Source organism: Telopea speciosissima, chromosome 1 (assembly GCF_018873765.1).
Source record: "Telopea speciosissima isolate NSW1024214 ecotype Mountain lineage chromosome 1, Tspe_v1, whole genome shotgun sequence".
NCBI classification, from domain to species: Eukaryota; Viridiplantae; Streptophyta; class Magnoliopsida; order Proteales; family Proteaceae; genus Telopea; species Telopea speciosissima.
This window is the reverse complement of record NC_057916.1, coordinates 5349179-5366899: the sequence shown is the minus strand read 5'-3', so window position 1 is coordinate 5366899 and position 17721 is coordinate 5349179. Positions and strand designations below refer to the sequence as shown.

General features: G+C 38.1%; 2 protein-coding genes and 1 non-coding gene across 3 annotated transcripts; all 3 read right to left on the bottom strand.

Annotated features, from left to right (window-relative positions):
• Window positions 1-425: 425 nt before the first annotated feature.
• LOC122647433 (protein WHAT'S THIS FACTOR 1 homolog, chloroplastic-like) lies at window positions 426-4166 on the bottom strand. Its single transcript, XM_043840825.1, has 2 exons — window positions 4106-4166; window positions 426-1766 (listed from the first exon to the last, which is right to left on the bottom strand). Exons 1-2 carry the CDS (start codon window positions 4164-4166, stop codon window positions 442-444), a joined length of 1386 nt encoding a protein of 461 aa, XP_043696760.1. The 3' UTR covers window positions 426-441.
• Window positions 1832-1926, bottom strand: TRNAY-GUA. Its single transcript has 2 exons — window positions 1890-1926; window positions 1832-1867 (listed from the first exon to the last, which is right to left on the bottom strand). It is a non-coding gene; the product is annotated as a tRNA-Tyr (tRNA).
• On the bottom strand, window positions 3891-12959 carry LOC122670390 (probable pectin methyltransferase QUA2). The gene is made up of 9 exons (XM_043867247.1): window positions 12905-12959; window positions 11636-12368; window positions 11420-11552; window positions 10163-10403; window positions 7144-7369; window positions 6809-6984; window positions 6350-6653; window positions 4990-5128; window positions 3891-4450 (listed from the first exon to the last, which is right to left on the bottom strand). The coding sequence occupies exons 2-9, from the start codon at window positions 12358-12360 to the stop codon at window positions 4292-4294; spliced, it is 2103 nt and encodes a 700-aa protein (XP_043723182.1). The 5' UTR covers window positions 12361-12368; window positions 12905-12959; the 3' UTR covers window positions 3891-4291.
• Window positions 12960-17721: the final 4762 nt, after the last annotated feature.

Genomic DNA, 17721 nt, shown 5'->3' with positions numbered 1-17721 from the left:
TCTGTAACTGAAAACCAAAATGATGAATTCCAAGAAGAATTACTTGGAAAAGAACTAGAACGGTATATAACAAAAAATGGTTAGACCAGAAATAAATACCAACATACATTTCCAAGATCCGGGTAGAGGTCTAGAATATAAAGTAGGTGAAGACTAAAATTCCCACCAAATAACGCAATAACAGCATAAAAATGCTACCAATTGCGGCAAGATACCTGACTCATGCTCACGGGAAGCATTGTCCAAACCACCTTATCTTCCCCGAACTCCAGGGCCTGCTCCAGAGTATTTACTCCATCAGTGAAGGGACGAAGGATTGGTAACTGAATTACTTCCGCCAATAAATTTTCTAGTAAAGAGAGTGCCCTCTTAACGGTTCCGCAACCCCCCCCCCCCCCCACACCCACCTGTCTTCCATATTGATCCATAAGCGAAATCCTGCTAAAGCTCAGATTCTTCTTTGTCAATAATATCACAAGATCCCATCCCTTTCATTTGAGCATAATGATAGAGCTTCTCATTGAAGAGCACCTGTGGATCCTTCTCGATCAAAACCCCGTCTTGCCTGTAGGCATCTCTCAAGAATACAGTCCAGTTCATTTCAGTCCCAGCCAGATAGAAGGCTCTGGGCTGTTTCTGAAGCATCTGGTAAGTATGCTTTGTGAGATTGAACTCCTCCTTAAACTCCACAATGTGATGTATGGACGCTCTCTTCTCCAATGTCAAGCTCAAGAACTCATGCAAAACCCCAACCCGATACTTCTCCGCTTCCAAAGACCAAAGCTTCAACTCCGAACCATCCGAGTAGGGAGAAACCAATGGAAGCGTGTTCAGCAAGTTCAGCTTCCTCGTGTCATCCTCATCGAGGTCCAAAGATTTTCCATGACTTAAAGGGAATTTAAATGCTTTCTTCACTCGATCCTCGTCTACGATAAAATCCCTCTCCAGAGCACTCACAGCTAACGCAGGATCCCAATTCACAAGTTCGAGTATCCTCTTCCCATCGTTCTCCACCACAATTCTGAAATAATCCGGATACTTGGAAACACGGTCTCTAAAATCCTCAGGAATCCCAAACAAGAGTCTGCAATGGTAGATCTTACTCAACGGAATTCGTTTCTTCGCCGACATCATGAGCAGCTTACGGACTTTAATAACTCTATCTTCCTTCATTTGATCCATAATGCACTTCTCTTCCTCGAGCAGATCTTCCATCAAATCAGTAAAACCGAACCACATTTTGCCGTCTGTATGGCGATAAGTCTGAAAGATCAAGGGATGGCGTTCAATCGAGCGGACGACCTTGCGGCCACGAGGGAACCCTAGTTCACGGTGGAGTTTGCCGGCGTCATCGAGTCGGAGGACGTGCTCGGGCTGCTTGGAGAGGAACTCTTTGCTTCTGATGAGAAAACGAAAGAAGGCGTCGCGTTGGACAATTTCTTCGAAGTGTTGGAAGCGGCTGGATTCCTGCTGGACAAGTTTTGTTCTCGGGCTTGCTTTCTTTTTTCTTTTCTTCTTCTTATTTGTCTTTGTACTGATAAATGAGGTGGAGAACGATGAACAGAAAGAGAGGAAGTAGGGTTTAATGGAATTTTGCAGAGAGCTCGCCGTGTCAAGGTTTCGGAATTGGGAAGAAAGTGTTGCAGGGAGTGAGGAGAACGTTAGCGTTTTGTGCAAGCTGCGGAGTTTGCTCTTCCCCGCGACAAGGAGTTTGCCACCAAGCCATTCCTTATCGACTTTGCTTCCCAAATCCCGTCGGCGTGGTCCTTATAGACACCTGAGTGAAAGGTCAAAAAGAAAGAAAAAGAGAAAGGAAACGAAAACCAAAAACTCCGACCTGCCGGATTCGAACCAGCGACCTAAGGATAGCCATGAAAGATTATATCCCACTACAGTCCTCCGCTCTACCAACTGAGCTAAGGTCGGAACTATAAATAACTTGATTCATTAATGAATATGATTTTTAATCTACTATACTTGTATTAACCAAGACTCACTTATGAAATATTTTGTTTATTAATTTCCCCAATAAAACAAACATTCACATTTTCTTCTCCTTGAATATTTATAATACCCAAATTACACCTTATGACCCATTTTCATTACTTTTTAGAATTTATATTGATTTGAACTAACTATACATTGCATAATTATAATTGCAAATTATTCCATTAATACCTATATTTAATTTTGAGGTTTACATGGACACTCTCAATCTTAAGGTTCTCATTCTTTGAAATTGTTCATGAACTTAGGCTAATTTAATACGTAGATTTCACATATATCAGATACCATACTTCGTTAGATTGAGGGTGACTATATGGATGCCAAAACAAAATATAGTCAATAAAGGAATAATGTATCACTAAAATGTATTTGACACGTAGTTATATCATCTCAATATGTACTTATAAAATAAATTTAAAAGTGAGTAAACAAAACTAGTGAAAATATGCTTGAGGGGTAATCCAAACATTTTAAATATCTAGGGAAGAAGGAGAAATGAAAGTTGCTTTGTTGAGGGAATTAGAAAATAAGTATTCTCTGGGATATTTGGGTAACTGTAGGTTAAGTTTAAGGCACTGATAGAAATTTCCCTCAAAATTGATTCAAGTTCAAAGCATGGTTTAAGTTCACGATATTAGATCTGGGATCGATTACCCAAAAATTGATACGAGATCGGATATGGATCAGTGTATCGGCATAGTATCAAATGGTTTTGCCCTTGATTTTCTTTTTAAAAAAAACCAGTTTTTTTACTGTTATACCCATAGTTTGCTTTGTTATACCAATACGAGATCGACTAGGATTCAATATCGACCTCAATTAATACCAATACGAATCAGCTGATACAGCTAATCCCAAAATCCTTGGACAAACTGTGACTCCAAATGAAAGCCTTTACCGAGAAAGAACACATCAGAAAAACATTAATGATGCAAGAGTAGTTCTTTGGATTGAGCTCTGCTCCTCTGTAGGGAGCCCAGCGACTAGGGAGTGCCCAGGGGGGCATCCAGTCGTTGGACTGAGCTGCACATCTCGATGGTTGACTGGGCGCGCAACGGGATGTATGAGTTCTTTAGAAGCCCTCCATAGGTGCTTCGAATCCCTTAAAACCCAAAACCGAGAGCCATTTTAGTAACCATATCTGCAATCAAATCTGGTTTCAGTTCCACCGCCACACTTGATTTCTAAAGAAATTATCAACTTCTTACCTGAGATTTTGGAGCCATATTATTGGTTCATTCTAAGAGGCTTTGGGGTTACTAATTAAACCCCAAAGTTGCACTTCGAATGGATTACCAGTGAAGGGAGTTCGATATGGTTTGTTGGGCCTTATGCTCCTTGTTTGATTTGTTTCTTTCACTGTCTAGTGATCCTATGCTTTTGAATGTGGATAGAGTTCGTTTTATTTCTATTGTTGCTATCACATTTTATTATATTTGGATCTTCTTAACTAATTGCTCTAGCTTCCCTGAAATTGTGAATCATTTTGGGAAAAAGAATTCCTAAAGTAAGGTGGCAGTAGATCAACTTGAGTGAAAGTTGTCATTGTGATTTCAAGATGGAGTTGAACCATAAATATTTATTTATTTTTAGATCGCACTATATCTATACATCCAAGAATTAGGAGTTTTTTTTTTTTTTTTTTTTTTTGGGGGGGGGGGGGGTGGGCATGTCTCTAAAAGACTACCGATCTACTTCAAGGTGTTCTAGAGAAATTCAGAGAGTAATTGCGACTCCATCTACATGAAATTAATTGCATAGAGGCTGCCTGCAAGTCATTGGGGGTGAGGTTTCATGAAAACTGAAAAGATATCATTCAATGAAGACAAATGAGTAGGAATCCTAAAAAACAAACGAAGACAAATAGAGGGAAAAAAATTTTAATTTCTTCATAAATGCATATCCATTATACCACATTGAGCATCACTTTTTTATTCATTTTCTCAACCACATAAATCATCATATGGTTGTATTCTTATAATGATTAATGAGACATTACTTGAAAATTAAAAAAGAAAAAAAAAATTGTCCTATGATCATCTTCCCTTACCCCCTTTTTTGCCTTTTCTTTTCTATAATTACATGGCCCTATGAACACCTTGTGGTTCCATAGGAGTTTGTGACCGTGTTTCTGTGCTGTTTCCTCTCCTTTTCAGCATTTTTGTACCTCTGTGTTCAAAATCTTCAAGATCGCTGTTTGCAGACCTTTATGGTGGTATAAGGACATCCAAAATTAATAAAAATTATGATATAACCCTTCACAGGCTTCACTTCAAATTCGAATCTACTTTTGAAGTCTCTTGAAGAAAGGTTTCTGACAAACAAGGAGCCTCTCATTGCTGTTACTCTCAATCTCCACCACCCGAGCATCCCATTTTAGGCGTGTTGCAATTGCTCTGACCGATTCAATGAGAGGAGATGTGTCTCGGAATATCACCCAACCCTGCACAGGCCAAATATTTTTCAGCTTTTTAAACAGATGGAATTGAATAAAATACACCAATCTTTTGAATCATGAAAAACTTGTAATTCATTTGGATGTACAACTGACGCTTAAATTTTCGGTTCAGTAGCAAAAATAGGACATAAGAAGTTATACATGTTGCATCGCAAAATCATAATTGCGACCTTTATCTTCTTGTTTCTTAATTTATACATGAAGGTTGCAATCCCTAACTTGCTCATCACCACTATCCATTACTACCTCTCTGAGTTGGGTAGGGGCCAGGGGAGAGAAACTACCATCTACATCAACACCAACTTCAACCATCTTAACCAGCAGACACAAGTTGCAATCACCATTATGGTGTCTTTAGAGCATCACATAATGTAGTGACTCTCTCAGTCTCCCACCCCAAATTTTTCTTGTTTTAATTATTTTTGTTAAGAGTAGATTTTTATTTTCTGATTTCTGAGCTGCTATCAAGAATCAAAATAAAAATCAGTTACCCAATGCAAATAAAGCATAACAAGAAGAGGTACCTCTGGGCGAAGGAGACGATCTATCTCTATGAATAAATCAAGCATAGTGCACCTTTGCTGCTGACTGGTTTCTAGAGATAGTAGGCCTTCAGCATGAACCATATCATAAGTTCTTGGGTATGTTGGAAATGCTTCACACCTGGAACAAAATATCAACTAATTACAAAACCAATAAATTATGACAAAGCTCAAAAATTACATGAGTCATATCCTTAGTAGATATGTAAGGATTTTTAGTCTCGGAGTCTATCATCCTTGGATGAATCCAGTCCCAACCCCAAACATGACCGTCCAACTGACTGTTCTGCCATGCGTAATTGATAGGACAAGGTGAAGAAAGGAATATATTCTAGCCATCTGATGCATTGAAAATAAATTCGAATAGATATTTGCATGCACAGTTGTCTTGGCATCTAGGCGACCCAAGGTGTTGGAAGGGCCTAGAGGCAAAGCAAACCAATAAGGTGCCCCGCCTAAGGTGCCTGGACACCTTTACAACTATGTTTGCTTGGTATTTGTACATGGTTCCCTGATGACAGAGTACTGCTTAAAAAGCGTACTGAGGGCGATTAAGGCTTGGAGCTGTAGTTGAAGCGAAGCACGAATGACCAATATATAATGTCCAAAATTTTTTATCAAGCAGAAAAAACAGAACAGAAGCCAAAGTACCTAACAGCGGTCGGTTACTAGAGGATGAAAGATACAACCTGAATTCTCGCATCCAGACACTCTAGGCAAGAGGCAGGTGGCGCCTACTAGTGCAATAAGATGAGGGGACAAATTCAAGATTCACTACTTCAAGCACTTCCTTAACCTTGGTCAACATGAGGGTGACATTGGATATTTTGAACATTATTTAAAATGACTTGTCAATGTGGGTTGGAATTTCTAAGGGAGTGGGGGGTTTCGGTGTCTAGACTCTAGACTTAAGGTATGGATGAGTAATTTTCCGGATGTTTTAGAAGAGGGTTGTGCTGCTAACTTTTGTGATTCACAAGGAGATGATGGTTTTTTGTGGCTGTAGTTTAGGGTTTGAACCTCAGGCTTTGTGCCATGTTCGATTTTTACTCTTAAAATGCCATTTAGTCCATCTCTCAAATGGATCAAAAAGGACTCGCCATCTGTGTCAGGTTCAGCAGCCAGTTGCATAACAAATGGCTTCCATCCTTCTTGTTGTTTTTATCCATTTTCATTCATATCCAGTCTATAGTTAAGACCACCTGGTACCATGGCTGGTTCCTGGTTTCTGCTGGTCAATCAACTGGGCCAGTCTGGATTTATAACTACTGCTAATTGCTGTCGTGGGGCAACTTGCAATCGAAGAGCATTAATGGAAGTAAGGCAATTGAAATGTACATACCAGTCATGCAATACCCCAACAAATCCCCTATCAAGAATTAGAGGGAGATAGTTTGATCCGCTTCTTGGAACTACATTCATGACCCACACAGTTTTCCCTTCTTCCAATAAAGCAGAATTAAACCCTCCAAACCGGGCATTCATGTCCAGCACATTCCTTAGCATGTTATAAGGTGGGGAAGGATCCTCATCACCAGGTCTCTTAGGATGATCTGAGAATATCAGGGGTGAAAGCAGAGACCAATAGTTACGAACCGCTGAGTTCCAGTTCAGGGAATCCTCAACAAAATCTTCTGAATGGATACCTACTAAACATGAAACTCATTAACACATCTAGAAATTCGGGAAGAAATAATATATAAGGGTTTTACATCTTCAACACCTCTTTTTTATTTTCTTTGAATGAAAAAAGTAATTTTCAATTAAGGACAAAATATGACATAAAAATGATTTAACTTACCATGAATTTCAAGTTCATTCGAGTTTACATGAACCCTGGATGGCCATGTAGTCCGTGATTCTATAGGAATCCAGCGGTGGCTGTGAGTTCCAGCTATACATGACTGTAGTGGTTTATAATAAGGAGATTCAATATCGTGGACTTTACTGCAGATGGGAGGGCCTGAACTAGACTTCCTGTAAACACATGCAATGTGTAAGCATAAATCAGGGCCAATCAATGTGCATCACTTATTGAAACACATAACATGACGTTTGCTTTTAGCATATTACAATCTACCCCCCCAAAAAAATTGAAGCAAAATTGTAAAATAAAAATTCATGCTTGGGACTCACCGAGAAGCATAACAGCTTCTTTTACTCGTCTTTTTCCATACAACAGTTTCATCTTGCTGTGACAACATCTCCCAGCAGAGATTTTCTGCAAAGTTGAGAACAAATGTCCATTTTTTTTTGTTCACTTTGTTGCGAAGTGACATGTGAGCATTAGTAACTGGTGAAGTCCAGACAAAGTATCCACCAGGTTTCAAAACTCTATCAATTTCAACCAAGAAAATACCATCTGAACATATAATAAAACAGAAAGTTAGTAACACAAAGTGTGATATGAAACAAGTGAAATCTCCCTGATCCATCATGGATCAAAAGAATTAAATTGTTTAGTTACTAGCAGCTAATAGTTAAGTAGGTTCTATGTAAGCATGCCAGGAGAACATCCAATCTACTGAAGATGCTTATTTGAAACAAACTGGAAAATTATAAAATTGACAAAAGACTCCGGGTGTGTACTGTCTCTGTGTGTGTGTGTAAGAGAGAGAGAGAGAGAGAGCTTAGACACATAGGAAACTAATATTTTTTATAAAGGTTTCCGAGAAACCCCACTTAGGAAGGCATTCTTGTCTGGCCCTAGTATCTGCCACATGGCAGGACTGATAGGGCTACAAGTTTATGGACAGGTAAGGCCCAGCGTCCACGGATCACATGTAAGTTTCACCCCAAAATGAGGAAATTGAAACTTCAGAAAATTGGTTGAAAACAAAAGGATAGCTGAAAATACGAGGAAAATACTAATACATGCGGAGGTAGACAGACAAATTTGGCTATGAAATTCGACACATGGCCAATCCAGTCCAAGTGGGATAACTTGGTGGTCCACACAGGAAGGCCTTTGATGCAGATAAGTCACCTAAAGGGCTTATTCTATTGGAAATAAGCCTTGGGTTGGGTTATGTAGGTGTTGGGCCTTTGATCCCATGGGTTTTCTTTGTAATGGGCCACGTTAATGGACCTAAAATATGGTTAGAAAGTAGGAAAACGGGATTTACTTCATTAGTTTAGTTAGAATCATGTTTTCAAGTCAGTTTCTTTCATTATTTTAGTTTTTCTAATCAGTTTATATTATTTTATTAGTTAAGGATTGGGTTAGGCCTTTCCATTTTAGTGTTTTAGTCTATTTTTGAGTCTTCTATATAAATTTGTAAGGGGCTACAGCCTTGTACACGCTTAATGAGATTGAGGGAGAGGGGGGGGGGGGGGAGGGGGGACATAGCTTTGTGCTTTGCTCTGTGAGAGAGTATGGTGAGATGACATTAGTGAGAAACCAAAATACGATAAGAGGCCGTGGGTGAGAGCCCTGAGTTTGAGAGAGACTACCCTATCTTCTTCTTCCCTTCTTCTATTTCATTTTTTTATTTTATTGTTCTGCAATTTCCTGCAAATCTGAGAAACCGATTGAAGTATTTACTGTTACTGGACCTGAAGTTTGTGATCCTCTTGTGGACTGGTTATCACTTGTGACTGGTCTACATTAGCCATCCTATTTAAGCTGAACAAAGAACCTTTTGCCTTTTAAATAACCCTCAAGGCATGCCAAGTGATGGAATGAAAGAAAGGCTAGAATAGATCAAGAATAAGCTGAAACAGAACAGATCATTTGATAGACTTTGGAAGTGCTGATCTAATGAATACTATATTCCACCCTCAAGGCATTTATTTGGAGTTAAACTTTTCATTAAATCGATGAATCTAAAAGAAAACAAATAGATAACATGCTGAGTTTGCAAATAAATAATTTGTTAACATATGACAATAATGCCAAGGGAGTAACCCACTTTCGTATCTAATTCTTATGAAACATTGACACATACAACTGCGCAGGACTGTGAAGTCTCCCCTTAAGAAGCCACCACCTTAGGTCAAATGGGCTCATAATGCTGAAGACAATAGCTAGCCTATATTTGTGTGTCAACAACTTCATTCACAACATCACTCTCTAGTATCTAAAATTTCATATGTTTAAGTCTTCTATGGCCAACGAATGGAAATACGAGGTTATGGAATCTCATTTATTTCTGAATGCAGGAGTATTGTTTATATCTCGTTCTTTGAAATTCCAGTTCTACTTGAAAATGCTAGGGTTTGGCTCATCTTCTCAATGATAACAAATCTAGAATTCCTCGGTTGTTTCCACCACTACCTTTGTGTGATCTGATCCAAAGAAGTTTCATGCGGACAAGTTAAACCACAAACATTTGACTGCCAAGTCAGCTTGCTAATACTTCTACTTTCTACCCAATGGGCATCACAAGTGAAAGCCTACAATGCGTTATTTCAGAAGTCTTTTACCTAGAAAATTTCAGAAATCCCTTCCCAATTTTAACTACTCCTAAATTTATCTGTTTGACCCTCTCCTAATCATATCCTGGTGGGGAAAAAAATTCCAAAGTTTCTAAGCCACAAGAAAAATAAGGAGGAATACAAAATGCCTATTAACGTTAGTATTAACAAATACAGATCAGGCAGCAAATTGCTGATTGACATCTTGCAGCAATTATCACATAGTGAATAGGCTCACAAACTACAATAAGCTATCAACACAACTTTCCCGCTGATTTGATTGTCTGAAGAATAAAAAGTAAGAGCTACATGTCCATCATATAGACAACGAAGGAAGGTAATCAGAGAAAGAAACTTATATGGCTCCTTTTATGTGTTCTATATATGGTGAGGGACTGCCCTTTCTCAAAAAGTAAGAGCTACATGTCCATCATATAGACAATGAGGGAAGGTCATCAGAGAAAGAAACTTATATGGCTCCTTTTATGTGTTCTATATATGGTGAGGGACTGTCCTTTCTCTAGAAAACAGTCACACATAATGATAGATGTCCAATGCAAAGCCTGCTAGGATATATCATAAGTTAAATGCCAACCCACCTATTAAATTAAAAAATCAGATAATACGTTAATTTATACAGATCATGTTAATAAAAGCTAAAATACCTAAAAATAAGATCACAAGCATTTATATATATTCGACCATAGATATCCCAAGTAAACCAGCTTATGATTGATACCTTTCTGATCCCAGTCGATACCACATCGTGCACAATGCAACATATCAAACGAAAGAGAAGGATATGGCAATTGTTTTGAAGTAAAAGAACCAATCATAGCAGGAAGACCTCTTTCTAAAGTTATTTGGACTTGACTGCCTGAGGCCTCATAGTTTGCAATGCACATGGTCAGTAGTTGCTTTGAAAAGAGATGTGCTCCAAAGCTACCATAACCACACCCTATGTCCAAGATGGTCCTAACCTGAAAATTTAAATGTAAAAAATTGCATGATTAGTGCACACCATCCATAAAATCAGAACTCACTATGCAGCAAAGAGATTTAATGTATACATTCTTGTTCAATGCCACCGGTAAAACCTACCCTGTGATTTGAAAATGCCGTGGACTGTCACTGAAACACCATTTATAATAGCCCATGCCAATTATTAATCCATATTTGGCTTGAACCTACTTTGGGTTAAACTCAACATGTGCAAGAAAGACACAACAATGTTTAAATAACAGAAACACGAATATTATAACCAACTCAAATTTTGTTAAATAAACAATATGGCTATAGACAAGAAAGAGGTTGTCAAACAGATTCATGGAGCAACCCAATGTAACTGGAATAGGGCTTTATGAAACTGACTTGAGCATCTAAATCAGTTTTTAATCAATCTATCAATGGGCATACCCAGTGCACGAGGCTCCCACCACTGCGGGGTCTGGGGAGGGTCATAATGTTCGCAACCTTACAATATTTTAGTTGTTTACTTGAACTACAACAGTCAAGCATTTGACCACAATTGATTCTGAGACAAACTATCATTCTTTCGACATTATCTGAAACTTGAGAACTCGTAGTCACATTTTGAAATCTGAAATTAAACATCATCAGATGTATGGTCACCACTTACCATATCAGGTATCTAGCAGCAGATTCAGCAACATAATAGTTAAAACTTGTAAGAAAGAAATTTTGACCACAAGAATTAACATCTAATAAGTCAATTACTTCTTGTAATGTTCAAAGTAGAGTCAACTATTTTTAGTAATGTTAAAAGTAATTGATACCATCTTGGACTCTCCATTTGAAGCTTCAATCAGATGGCATATAACATGTGAATCCCTGGTGATACACCAGATGCACTCCACACCCATAAATGAACTAAATGAAGATCTACAAGAAAATTTGAAGAAGACTAGAAACCAGAGAGGAAGTACTACAACCACAAACAAGACCAGGCCTCCAATAGAAAAAAAAAATTACTCACTCCAGCCTGAACGAAATTAGATTCATTCCTCAGCCCAATCATTTCAGCGATTTGATGGGAGTAATCTTCAACTCCATCAAACAAGAGAGAGTCAGAACGGAAGGATATCTGATCTTCCTCCAACATCATCATCCTGCACCCATATTGATTGGACGTATAAAGCTAAGAATTGGTGGGAACTGAAACAAATTTGGATAAGAAGAAAACTGCACCAACCTTTTAGTCAAACTTCCAGAGGAAAGAACTTCTTGCGCAGTAATTTTCACATTTGCACTCCATATGACGTCTCTTCCAGTAGGCCACCTAAGAGGAACTCTGTAATTCCTAGGTGGAAGCACTAAGCAGCTCTGCTTGGATTCAGGCTCACATTGACGGCCATACTCGTTGCCATCAGAATAACCCAAAGCAAGATTATCAGAAATATTAAAGCAAGGAACATGGTTCTCAAACTCCTCTGAACAGTATTCCACCTCCTTCAACCTCGGACCAAGAGAAAAGTCCCCGATATCTGCAAGGTCAGAGATGAGTTTTTCTTGGAGCCGCCTATAACCCTTAAGGATGTAACCTCTCGAGGATGTTGAAATGGTAATCGTCCACCAAAGAGAACCAGAAAGAGCAAGAATCACAATCAGAACTAAACTGAACTTGAGAAACAGCAGGGTCAGGTAGTGTCGGCTTCGTGAAGTTCCCATGTTGAAGGGATCAGATCCAAAACCATTCTCACTGAACCCGGACTTGGGAGAAGAATTGTGCCCAAAAATTAAATTAACAAGGACACGCAATGACAGAGGCTTTTGATCAGGAGAAGGAGAAGTAGGAGAAGAGCGATTCCTATACCCATCCTCTTTCTCATTTCTATTTTTCATCTGAGAGTCCCAGGAATAATGGCTACTGTCTGCAATCCTGCAACCGGAGACACCACGATGAAGCGGCCGAGACATCGCCCAACCTGCAAGACCCACATGGAAAATTCAAGGAACGAAACTAAGTAAGATTCTCCACTCTGAACTCTTGAGAAGAAAAGCAGGGATAAGAGAAAAAAGTATTGGAAGATAAGATCTTTCAGCAATCTTTACAAGCTAGATCCGTACAGAAAGTATCAGTAAAACACACCCTAATCGAAAATACACTCACCGCTTAATTGCACAAATTTCCTTGTGATGTAAAACACAAGAAGAAGAAAGAGAACGAATAGCTCGGATTCATAAAAGGAAGTTTAAGTTTGATTGAGTTAAAGTACAGTAGCAGAACTAAGAAGTACCCATGACTGGGTATGGAATCAAGAAAGGATGGTGAAAACCCCATCAACCATTTAAGTAACAAGAAAAAAAAATAAGAACTTTTTGACTCTTGAAGACTTGAAGAGGAGACTCAAACGAAAATTAATAAAATGAGATTCAGGGCTATTGCAGCCTTCTTTACAGTTTACACTCGAAAATGGAAAAAGAAACGAACAAAACCATAGAAGCAAAGAAAAAGAACTACCTTGAATAAACCCTGAATTCAAGGTCCTTAACTTACGGCATCACACATAATCTCATCTCAGTGTCTTGAGCTCACTCAGTCCACCACTGCTTTTTAATCGAGAGAGGGAGAGTAAGAGAAGGGAATGCTCATGAGATGGGAAGAAGCCAGCTTATTTCATCCATTAGAGGTAATAAATGAGTAAAACACTCCAGCGTATTACCAAACAAACACGCCATCGATCCGGAGAAATATAGAACAATTGAAACTGTAAATTCTCAATTAAAGAGCCATTCTTTAATAAATATACATCAAATCCCAGCAGAAGACCCTAATTAATCCACGAAAATCCCAAGAAATGACTTATCATCTCATCCCGGGTTCTTAGCAGTAAAGATCGCAATCAACTCGCTCCCCCCACTAGCCTTGTTGCTGCCCTTCGAGTATTTCAACTTGCTCGGGATTAGCAGTAGCTTCTTCACTCTCTCTGTGTCTCGAATTGAGATTACCACCCTTCCGAGTTGAATACTTCTTCCTATTAATATATTACTAACCATTAAATGTCAAAATTTTATAATCCAAATTGAGCAAATCAATCTAGGTAGAACTGCAGAAACACGCCGGATTTTACCGATCCAGTTGACGATCGATAGAAAATGATCTGTCACTTTTAGTTTTATTATCTCCTGCACTGTATCAATTAAAACCCGTGAAACGAAAACCCCAACAGTGAAAAGCGAAAGTAGATGATTACTGGTTTCACTTTTTAAGGTACGATTAAAACCCTAAATTGAAGACAGATTTTCAATTTTAATCGCTGAAGGTAATCATTCCGAGAGACAAAAATCAGAATCAGGTTCTCTTTCTTTACTTTCTTTTTCTACTTTTTAAAAAATCTTTTAATAATTTAATAACGAATATCATAGGATTCATAGCTGATGAGATTCAGATAGGAAAAAGGTACGAACGGTAGACGCCAAAATAAGAAAATAGTAAATAGTTTGTACATTATCTAAATATGTCAATACAGTTGGATTGGAATATCTTGATTGAAAGATTCGATCCATTGAATCTGGATTTTTTGTTGAAACAATTATTCTAATCCAGTGGTATTTTTGTAGGGACTACAATAACTAGATGGAGTTGCCGGGTGTACCTTCGAGTATTCTATCACGGATTCACAGGTGTGAGAGTGAGGGTGTGGGTGAAAAATATAAATTAATTGGTAAAAATCTCATATGATGCGAAAGAAACAATTTTTGGTACTCATGAAGGAAGGATGAAAAATGGGAGTGTCGGTGGACCATGCCGGAAGCGTGTCGATCGGAGGGATGATGTGTTTCCTTTTAATACTTAATATTTATTTTTTCAATTTTTCGATCTTTTTATTAGTTTGGGTTTTACACGGAATTCGGAAAGAAGGAACGTCGAAGGGATGGAGATTCAGCAGGGGTCTGAACCTTAGTTAGTAAAGTCGCGTATCATACGCGTATTATATGCGTTTCGTATTTTTAAACATATAATACTCCCGTTCCTGTATTTTCCGTATTTTTATAAAAAAGCGTGTTTTTAAGCAAGCACGTATTATACTCGAATAATACACGAATATTATACGTTTTTTATAATAAAAAATTATCCAAAAGATTAGAATTTAGGAAACGATTTCACTTTCCCTTTCGTCCCTTTCGATTTGCGTTGAACATCCAACCGTAGCAGGCAAAAATAGCCGCCCTCCATCTCCAATCATCCTCGCCATCTCCGTTCAACAAAGCGGCACTTAAGTCTTGTACTCTCCTCTTGTTTCTCTGGTCTTTCAACTTGCTCATGTCATTTTCGGACAATCTACATTCATTTCTTGTAGATTATTGATATTTTGGTATGTTAAATGATAATCTTAGAGATGTTATATAGCATATTATATTATTGTGTTTATTTTAGTTAATAAAATCATGATATTATTTTGTTTATTAGGTGGTGAATGCATGTTATATAATGAATATATGTCCGTTTTTTAAAGTATTATTGCCGTCTATGCCGTATTATATCCGTATTAAAGCGTGCATCGTATTATTCCGTATGCATTTTATGAAGCGGATTTTTGAAAAGTATTATTACCGTCTAATCCGTTTAAGCTGCCGTGCGTATCCGTCCCGTTCAATTGCCGTTCCCGAACTTACTAACTAAGGTCTGAACTGGACCTGAGATGAGCTTTTTGTCAAAGCAATCAGACCATACTGGATTCCATTGTCATTTTATCCAGCCATCCTTTTCCACGTGGCATCTCAAAGAGCTACACATGTTGGCCATGCCACCTCACCGGTTGGATAATAGATCATAAACTTGGAATTCCCCTCTGTGCCCTGGACAACTCATTCCTGAATTTAAACATTGCAATTACTTTCCCGACATTATAAGTGTGGTCAAATTTCCCGTGCCACACCAATGGGGACATGAGGAATGGTATAGTTCACATGGGTCCAGATGGTAAGAGGAGGAAATAAAAAAATGCAAGAAAGCGCAAGGTATATTGACTGCATGAGAAACTATTTGTCATGTAAAAAATAAAGGGCAGCATTTGGTATGTATTTTAAGTCGATTTCACATTCTTAGATGATAAAAATAATTGCTTTTATCATGTTCAAGGAAGTGAAATCGACATAAAATGCATACCAAGCCCAGCTAAAGTTTTGTGGGCTGTCCATATAACTAGGTGGATTCATTTCATAATGCATAGGCTTGATCCAATTATTTAACACCCCTCCCTCTCCGCCGAAATAAAAAAAAAAAAAAAACTGATCCAGTGACCTTATAATCTCCATCCAACAAATGAAATAGTCGATAGGATCTACCCACATCCATATTGAATCACTTCCCAATTTATTATTGAATAAACTTGCATGTACTAAAGAATTTGAGCATTACCTGAGCTACCCCGTGGTAAAAAACAGATAAATGGTTTGGTCAAAATTTGTCTACACTTAATATCAATTCTTTTTCTTTTCTCTTTTGTAAGAAGAAAAATTTCTTTCACCATAGGTACCATAGGTGAAGGAAGGAAAAATTCCTTCACCGATGGGTGTCAGCACCTTGGGATGGTAATCAGGAACAATGAGGGGTATTTTCAATCCCATACTGTAGGGAGAGTAATTAAGACCCTATATATGATGGTGAGTGACCCCCCCCCCTCCTCTCCATGGGTGACAAAAATCTCTCACCAAAAAAATTTACTTCTTATTCCATGTAGTGTATTTTTTCATTGTTACATCATACATTGTAATCTTTTAAGGCAAAAGGTTTTATGCACGTCAATGCATGCAAAATTGGGTCCATCTTCTAATTTAGAGGGAAAAGAAAAAAAAAATATCTTATATTAAATATTCATAGGGGTAAGATATTTTTTTCTTCTTAAGTGAAACATAGGAGCAAGTTTTGTGTGGATACGTGAAAGAAAAGTACAATCATCTAGGGTTATAAATGCTCTATCCTCCTATTATATGAAGTCAATAATACATTAACCAGATCCAAATTTATATTTTAGATTGAATAAAAGAATTTGATTCAACTATGAATCGTGACCAACTGAAGAGGAAGAAGAAGATTGAAGTGATCCCATGTGGTCATCAATGAAGATAGTGGCGATAAGATAAAGAATAGTACGTCAGTCTACAGAATGATCAAAAGAACCAAACACTGAGGTCTTAATCAAGAATGGATATGACAAAGGTTGATGGCATCTATTTTTCTTTATCAATATCACTACATATGCATCACATACTCTTCTTATCCATCTTGGCATATTCATTGTTGAGAGACCATTCGCGAAATTGACAGAACGTGGTATTGTGGAAGTTGGTTTAGGGTAAAAGGAGAACCTTTTACGCTCCACGTATAATCTTCCTACCTCTCACCCTCAGTCCCTCAATGGTCACTATTCACAAGTAAGAGGTGTCAAAATGGATTCCTAACAGAAAAAACTTGAACTGAACCGGACAGATCGTCTCAGTCAGCTCCAGTTTTGGGTTTTTAGAAATCAACACAAATCGCACCGGCTGGACCGACTATTCAGCCCTACCGAAATCTTTAGAAAACTGGAATGCGCTTTTGTGGGCTCTCTTTTCAGTTTATTTATTAAAATTTCCATTGAGAGAGAAATCAATTAATTATTACCCTTAATTTATTATTTTACGTATGACGCAACTTGGATTTTGGATCTTCCAGCCTTCCTGGGATACACCTGCTCTGCCTGCATTATGCACTCTCTACTCTACTGCTATTAGTGGTCTCTCTTAGATTGCTTCCCAACAGATCTAATCTATCTAATAACAATCCTTAATAAACATTGGAATCTTTCCATATTAAAAAATTAGCCACATAATCATCTCAGTTTAACTAATCTTAATTATTAGTTTAATTAGCTGTATGTCTCACTCCACTAGTCCACTTAGGATACTGTCTCCTATTCAGTAGAACTCAATACTGGATTGCCTGAGTGAAGTAGGTTGAGTCAATCCTTCAGTAACTGGCTTCACCAATTTGTTTAGATGCAGGTGATTAACTTTTCGATACCCATTACCCGTCACCGGGTGAAGAGAGAATCTCTTTATCCACAATGATTTGTTGTGGTGATTAGGTTTCTCGAATAGTGAGTCTTGTCACTAACACCTGTGCTTATTAGAGGGTTAGATTCCCTATGGCTGAAGAGATTCTCCCTTGACCATGGGTTAAAGATACTACTTGCCAAGACTAGGCTATGGGCGAAGGCCAAATGGCCCTTGTTTTCCCAAAACCATGTGAAATTATTAATGGTACCTCTACAATTTTAGTGTAACCGACAGTAG

What these genes read in the sequence shown, in the direction of transcription:
- LOC122647433 (XM_043840825.1), bottom strand. Translation starts at nt 4,166, where the DNA reads ATGCTGAAAAGGAGAGGAAACAGCACAGAAACACGGTCACAAACTCCT. An exon ending in AACTCCTATGGAACCACAAG is followed by an intron (nt 1,767 to 4,105) that starts GTGTTCATAGGG and finishes GGTGTCTATAAG; the next exon opens with GACCACGCCGACGGGATTTG.
- LOC122670390 (XM_043867247.1), bottom strand. Translation starts at nt 12,360, where the DNA reads ATGTCTCGGCCGCTTCATCGTGGTGTCTCCGGTTGCAGGATTGCAGAC. An exon ending in CTAATTTCGTTCAGGCTGGA is followed by an intron (nt 10,404 to 11,419) that starts GTGAGTAATTTT and finishes TTAAATTTTCAG; the next exon opens with GTTAGGACCATCTTGGACAT. An exon ending in AGAAGCTGTTATGCTTCTCG is followed by an intron (nt 6,985 to 7,143) that starts GTGAGTCCCAAG and finishes ATGTGTTTACAG; the next exon opens with GAAGTCTAGTTCAGGCCCTC.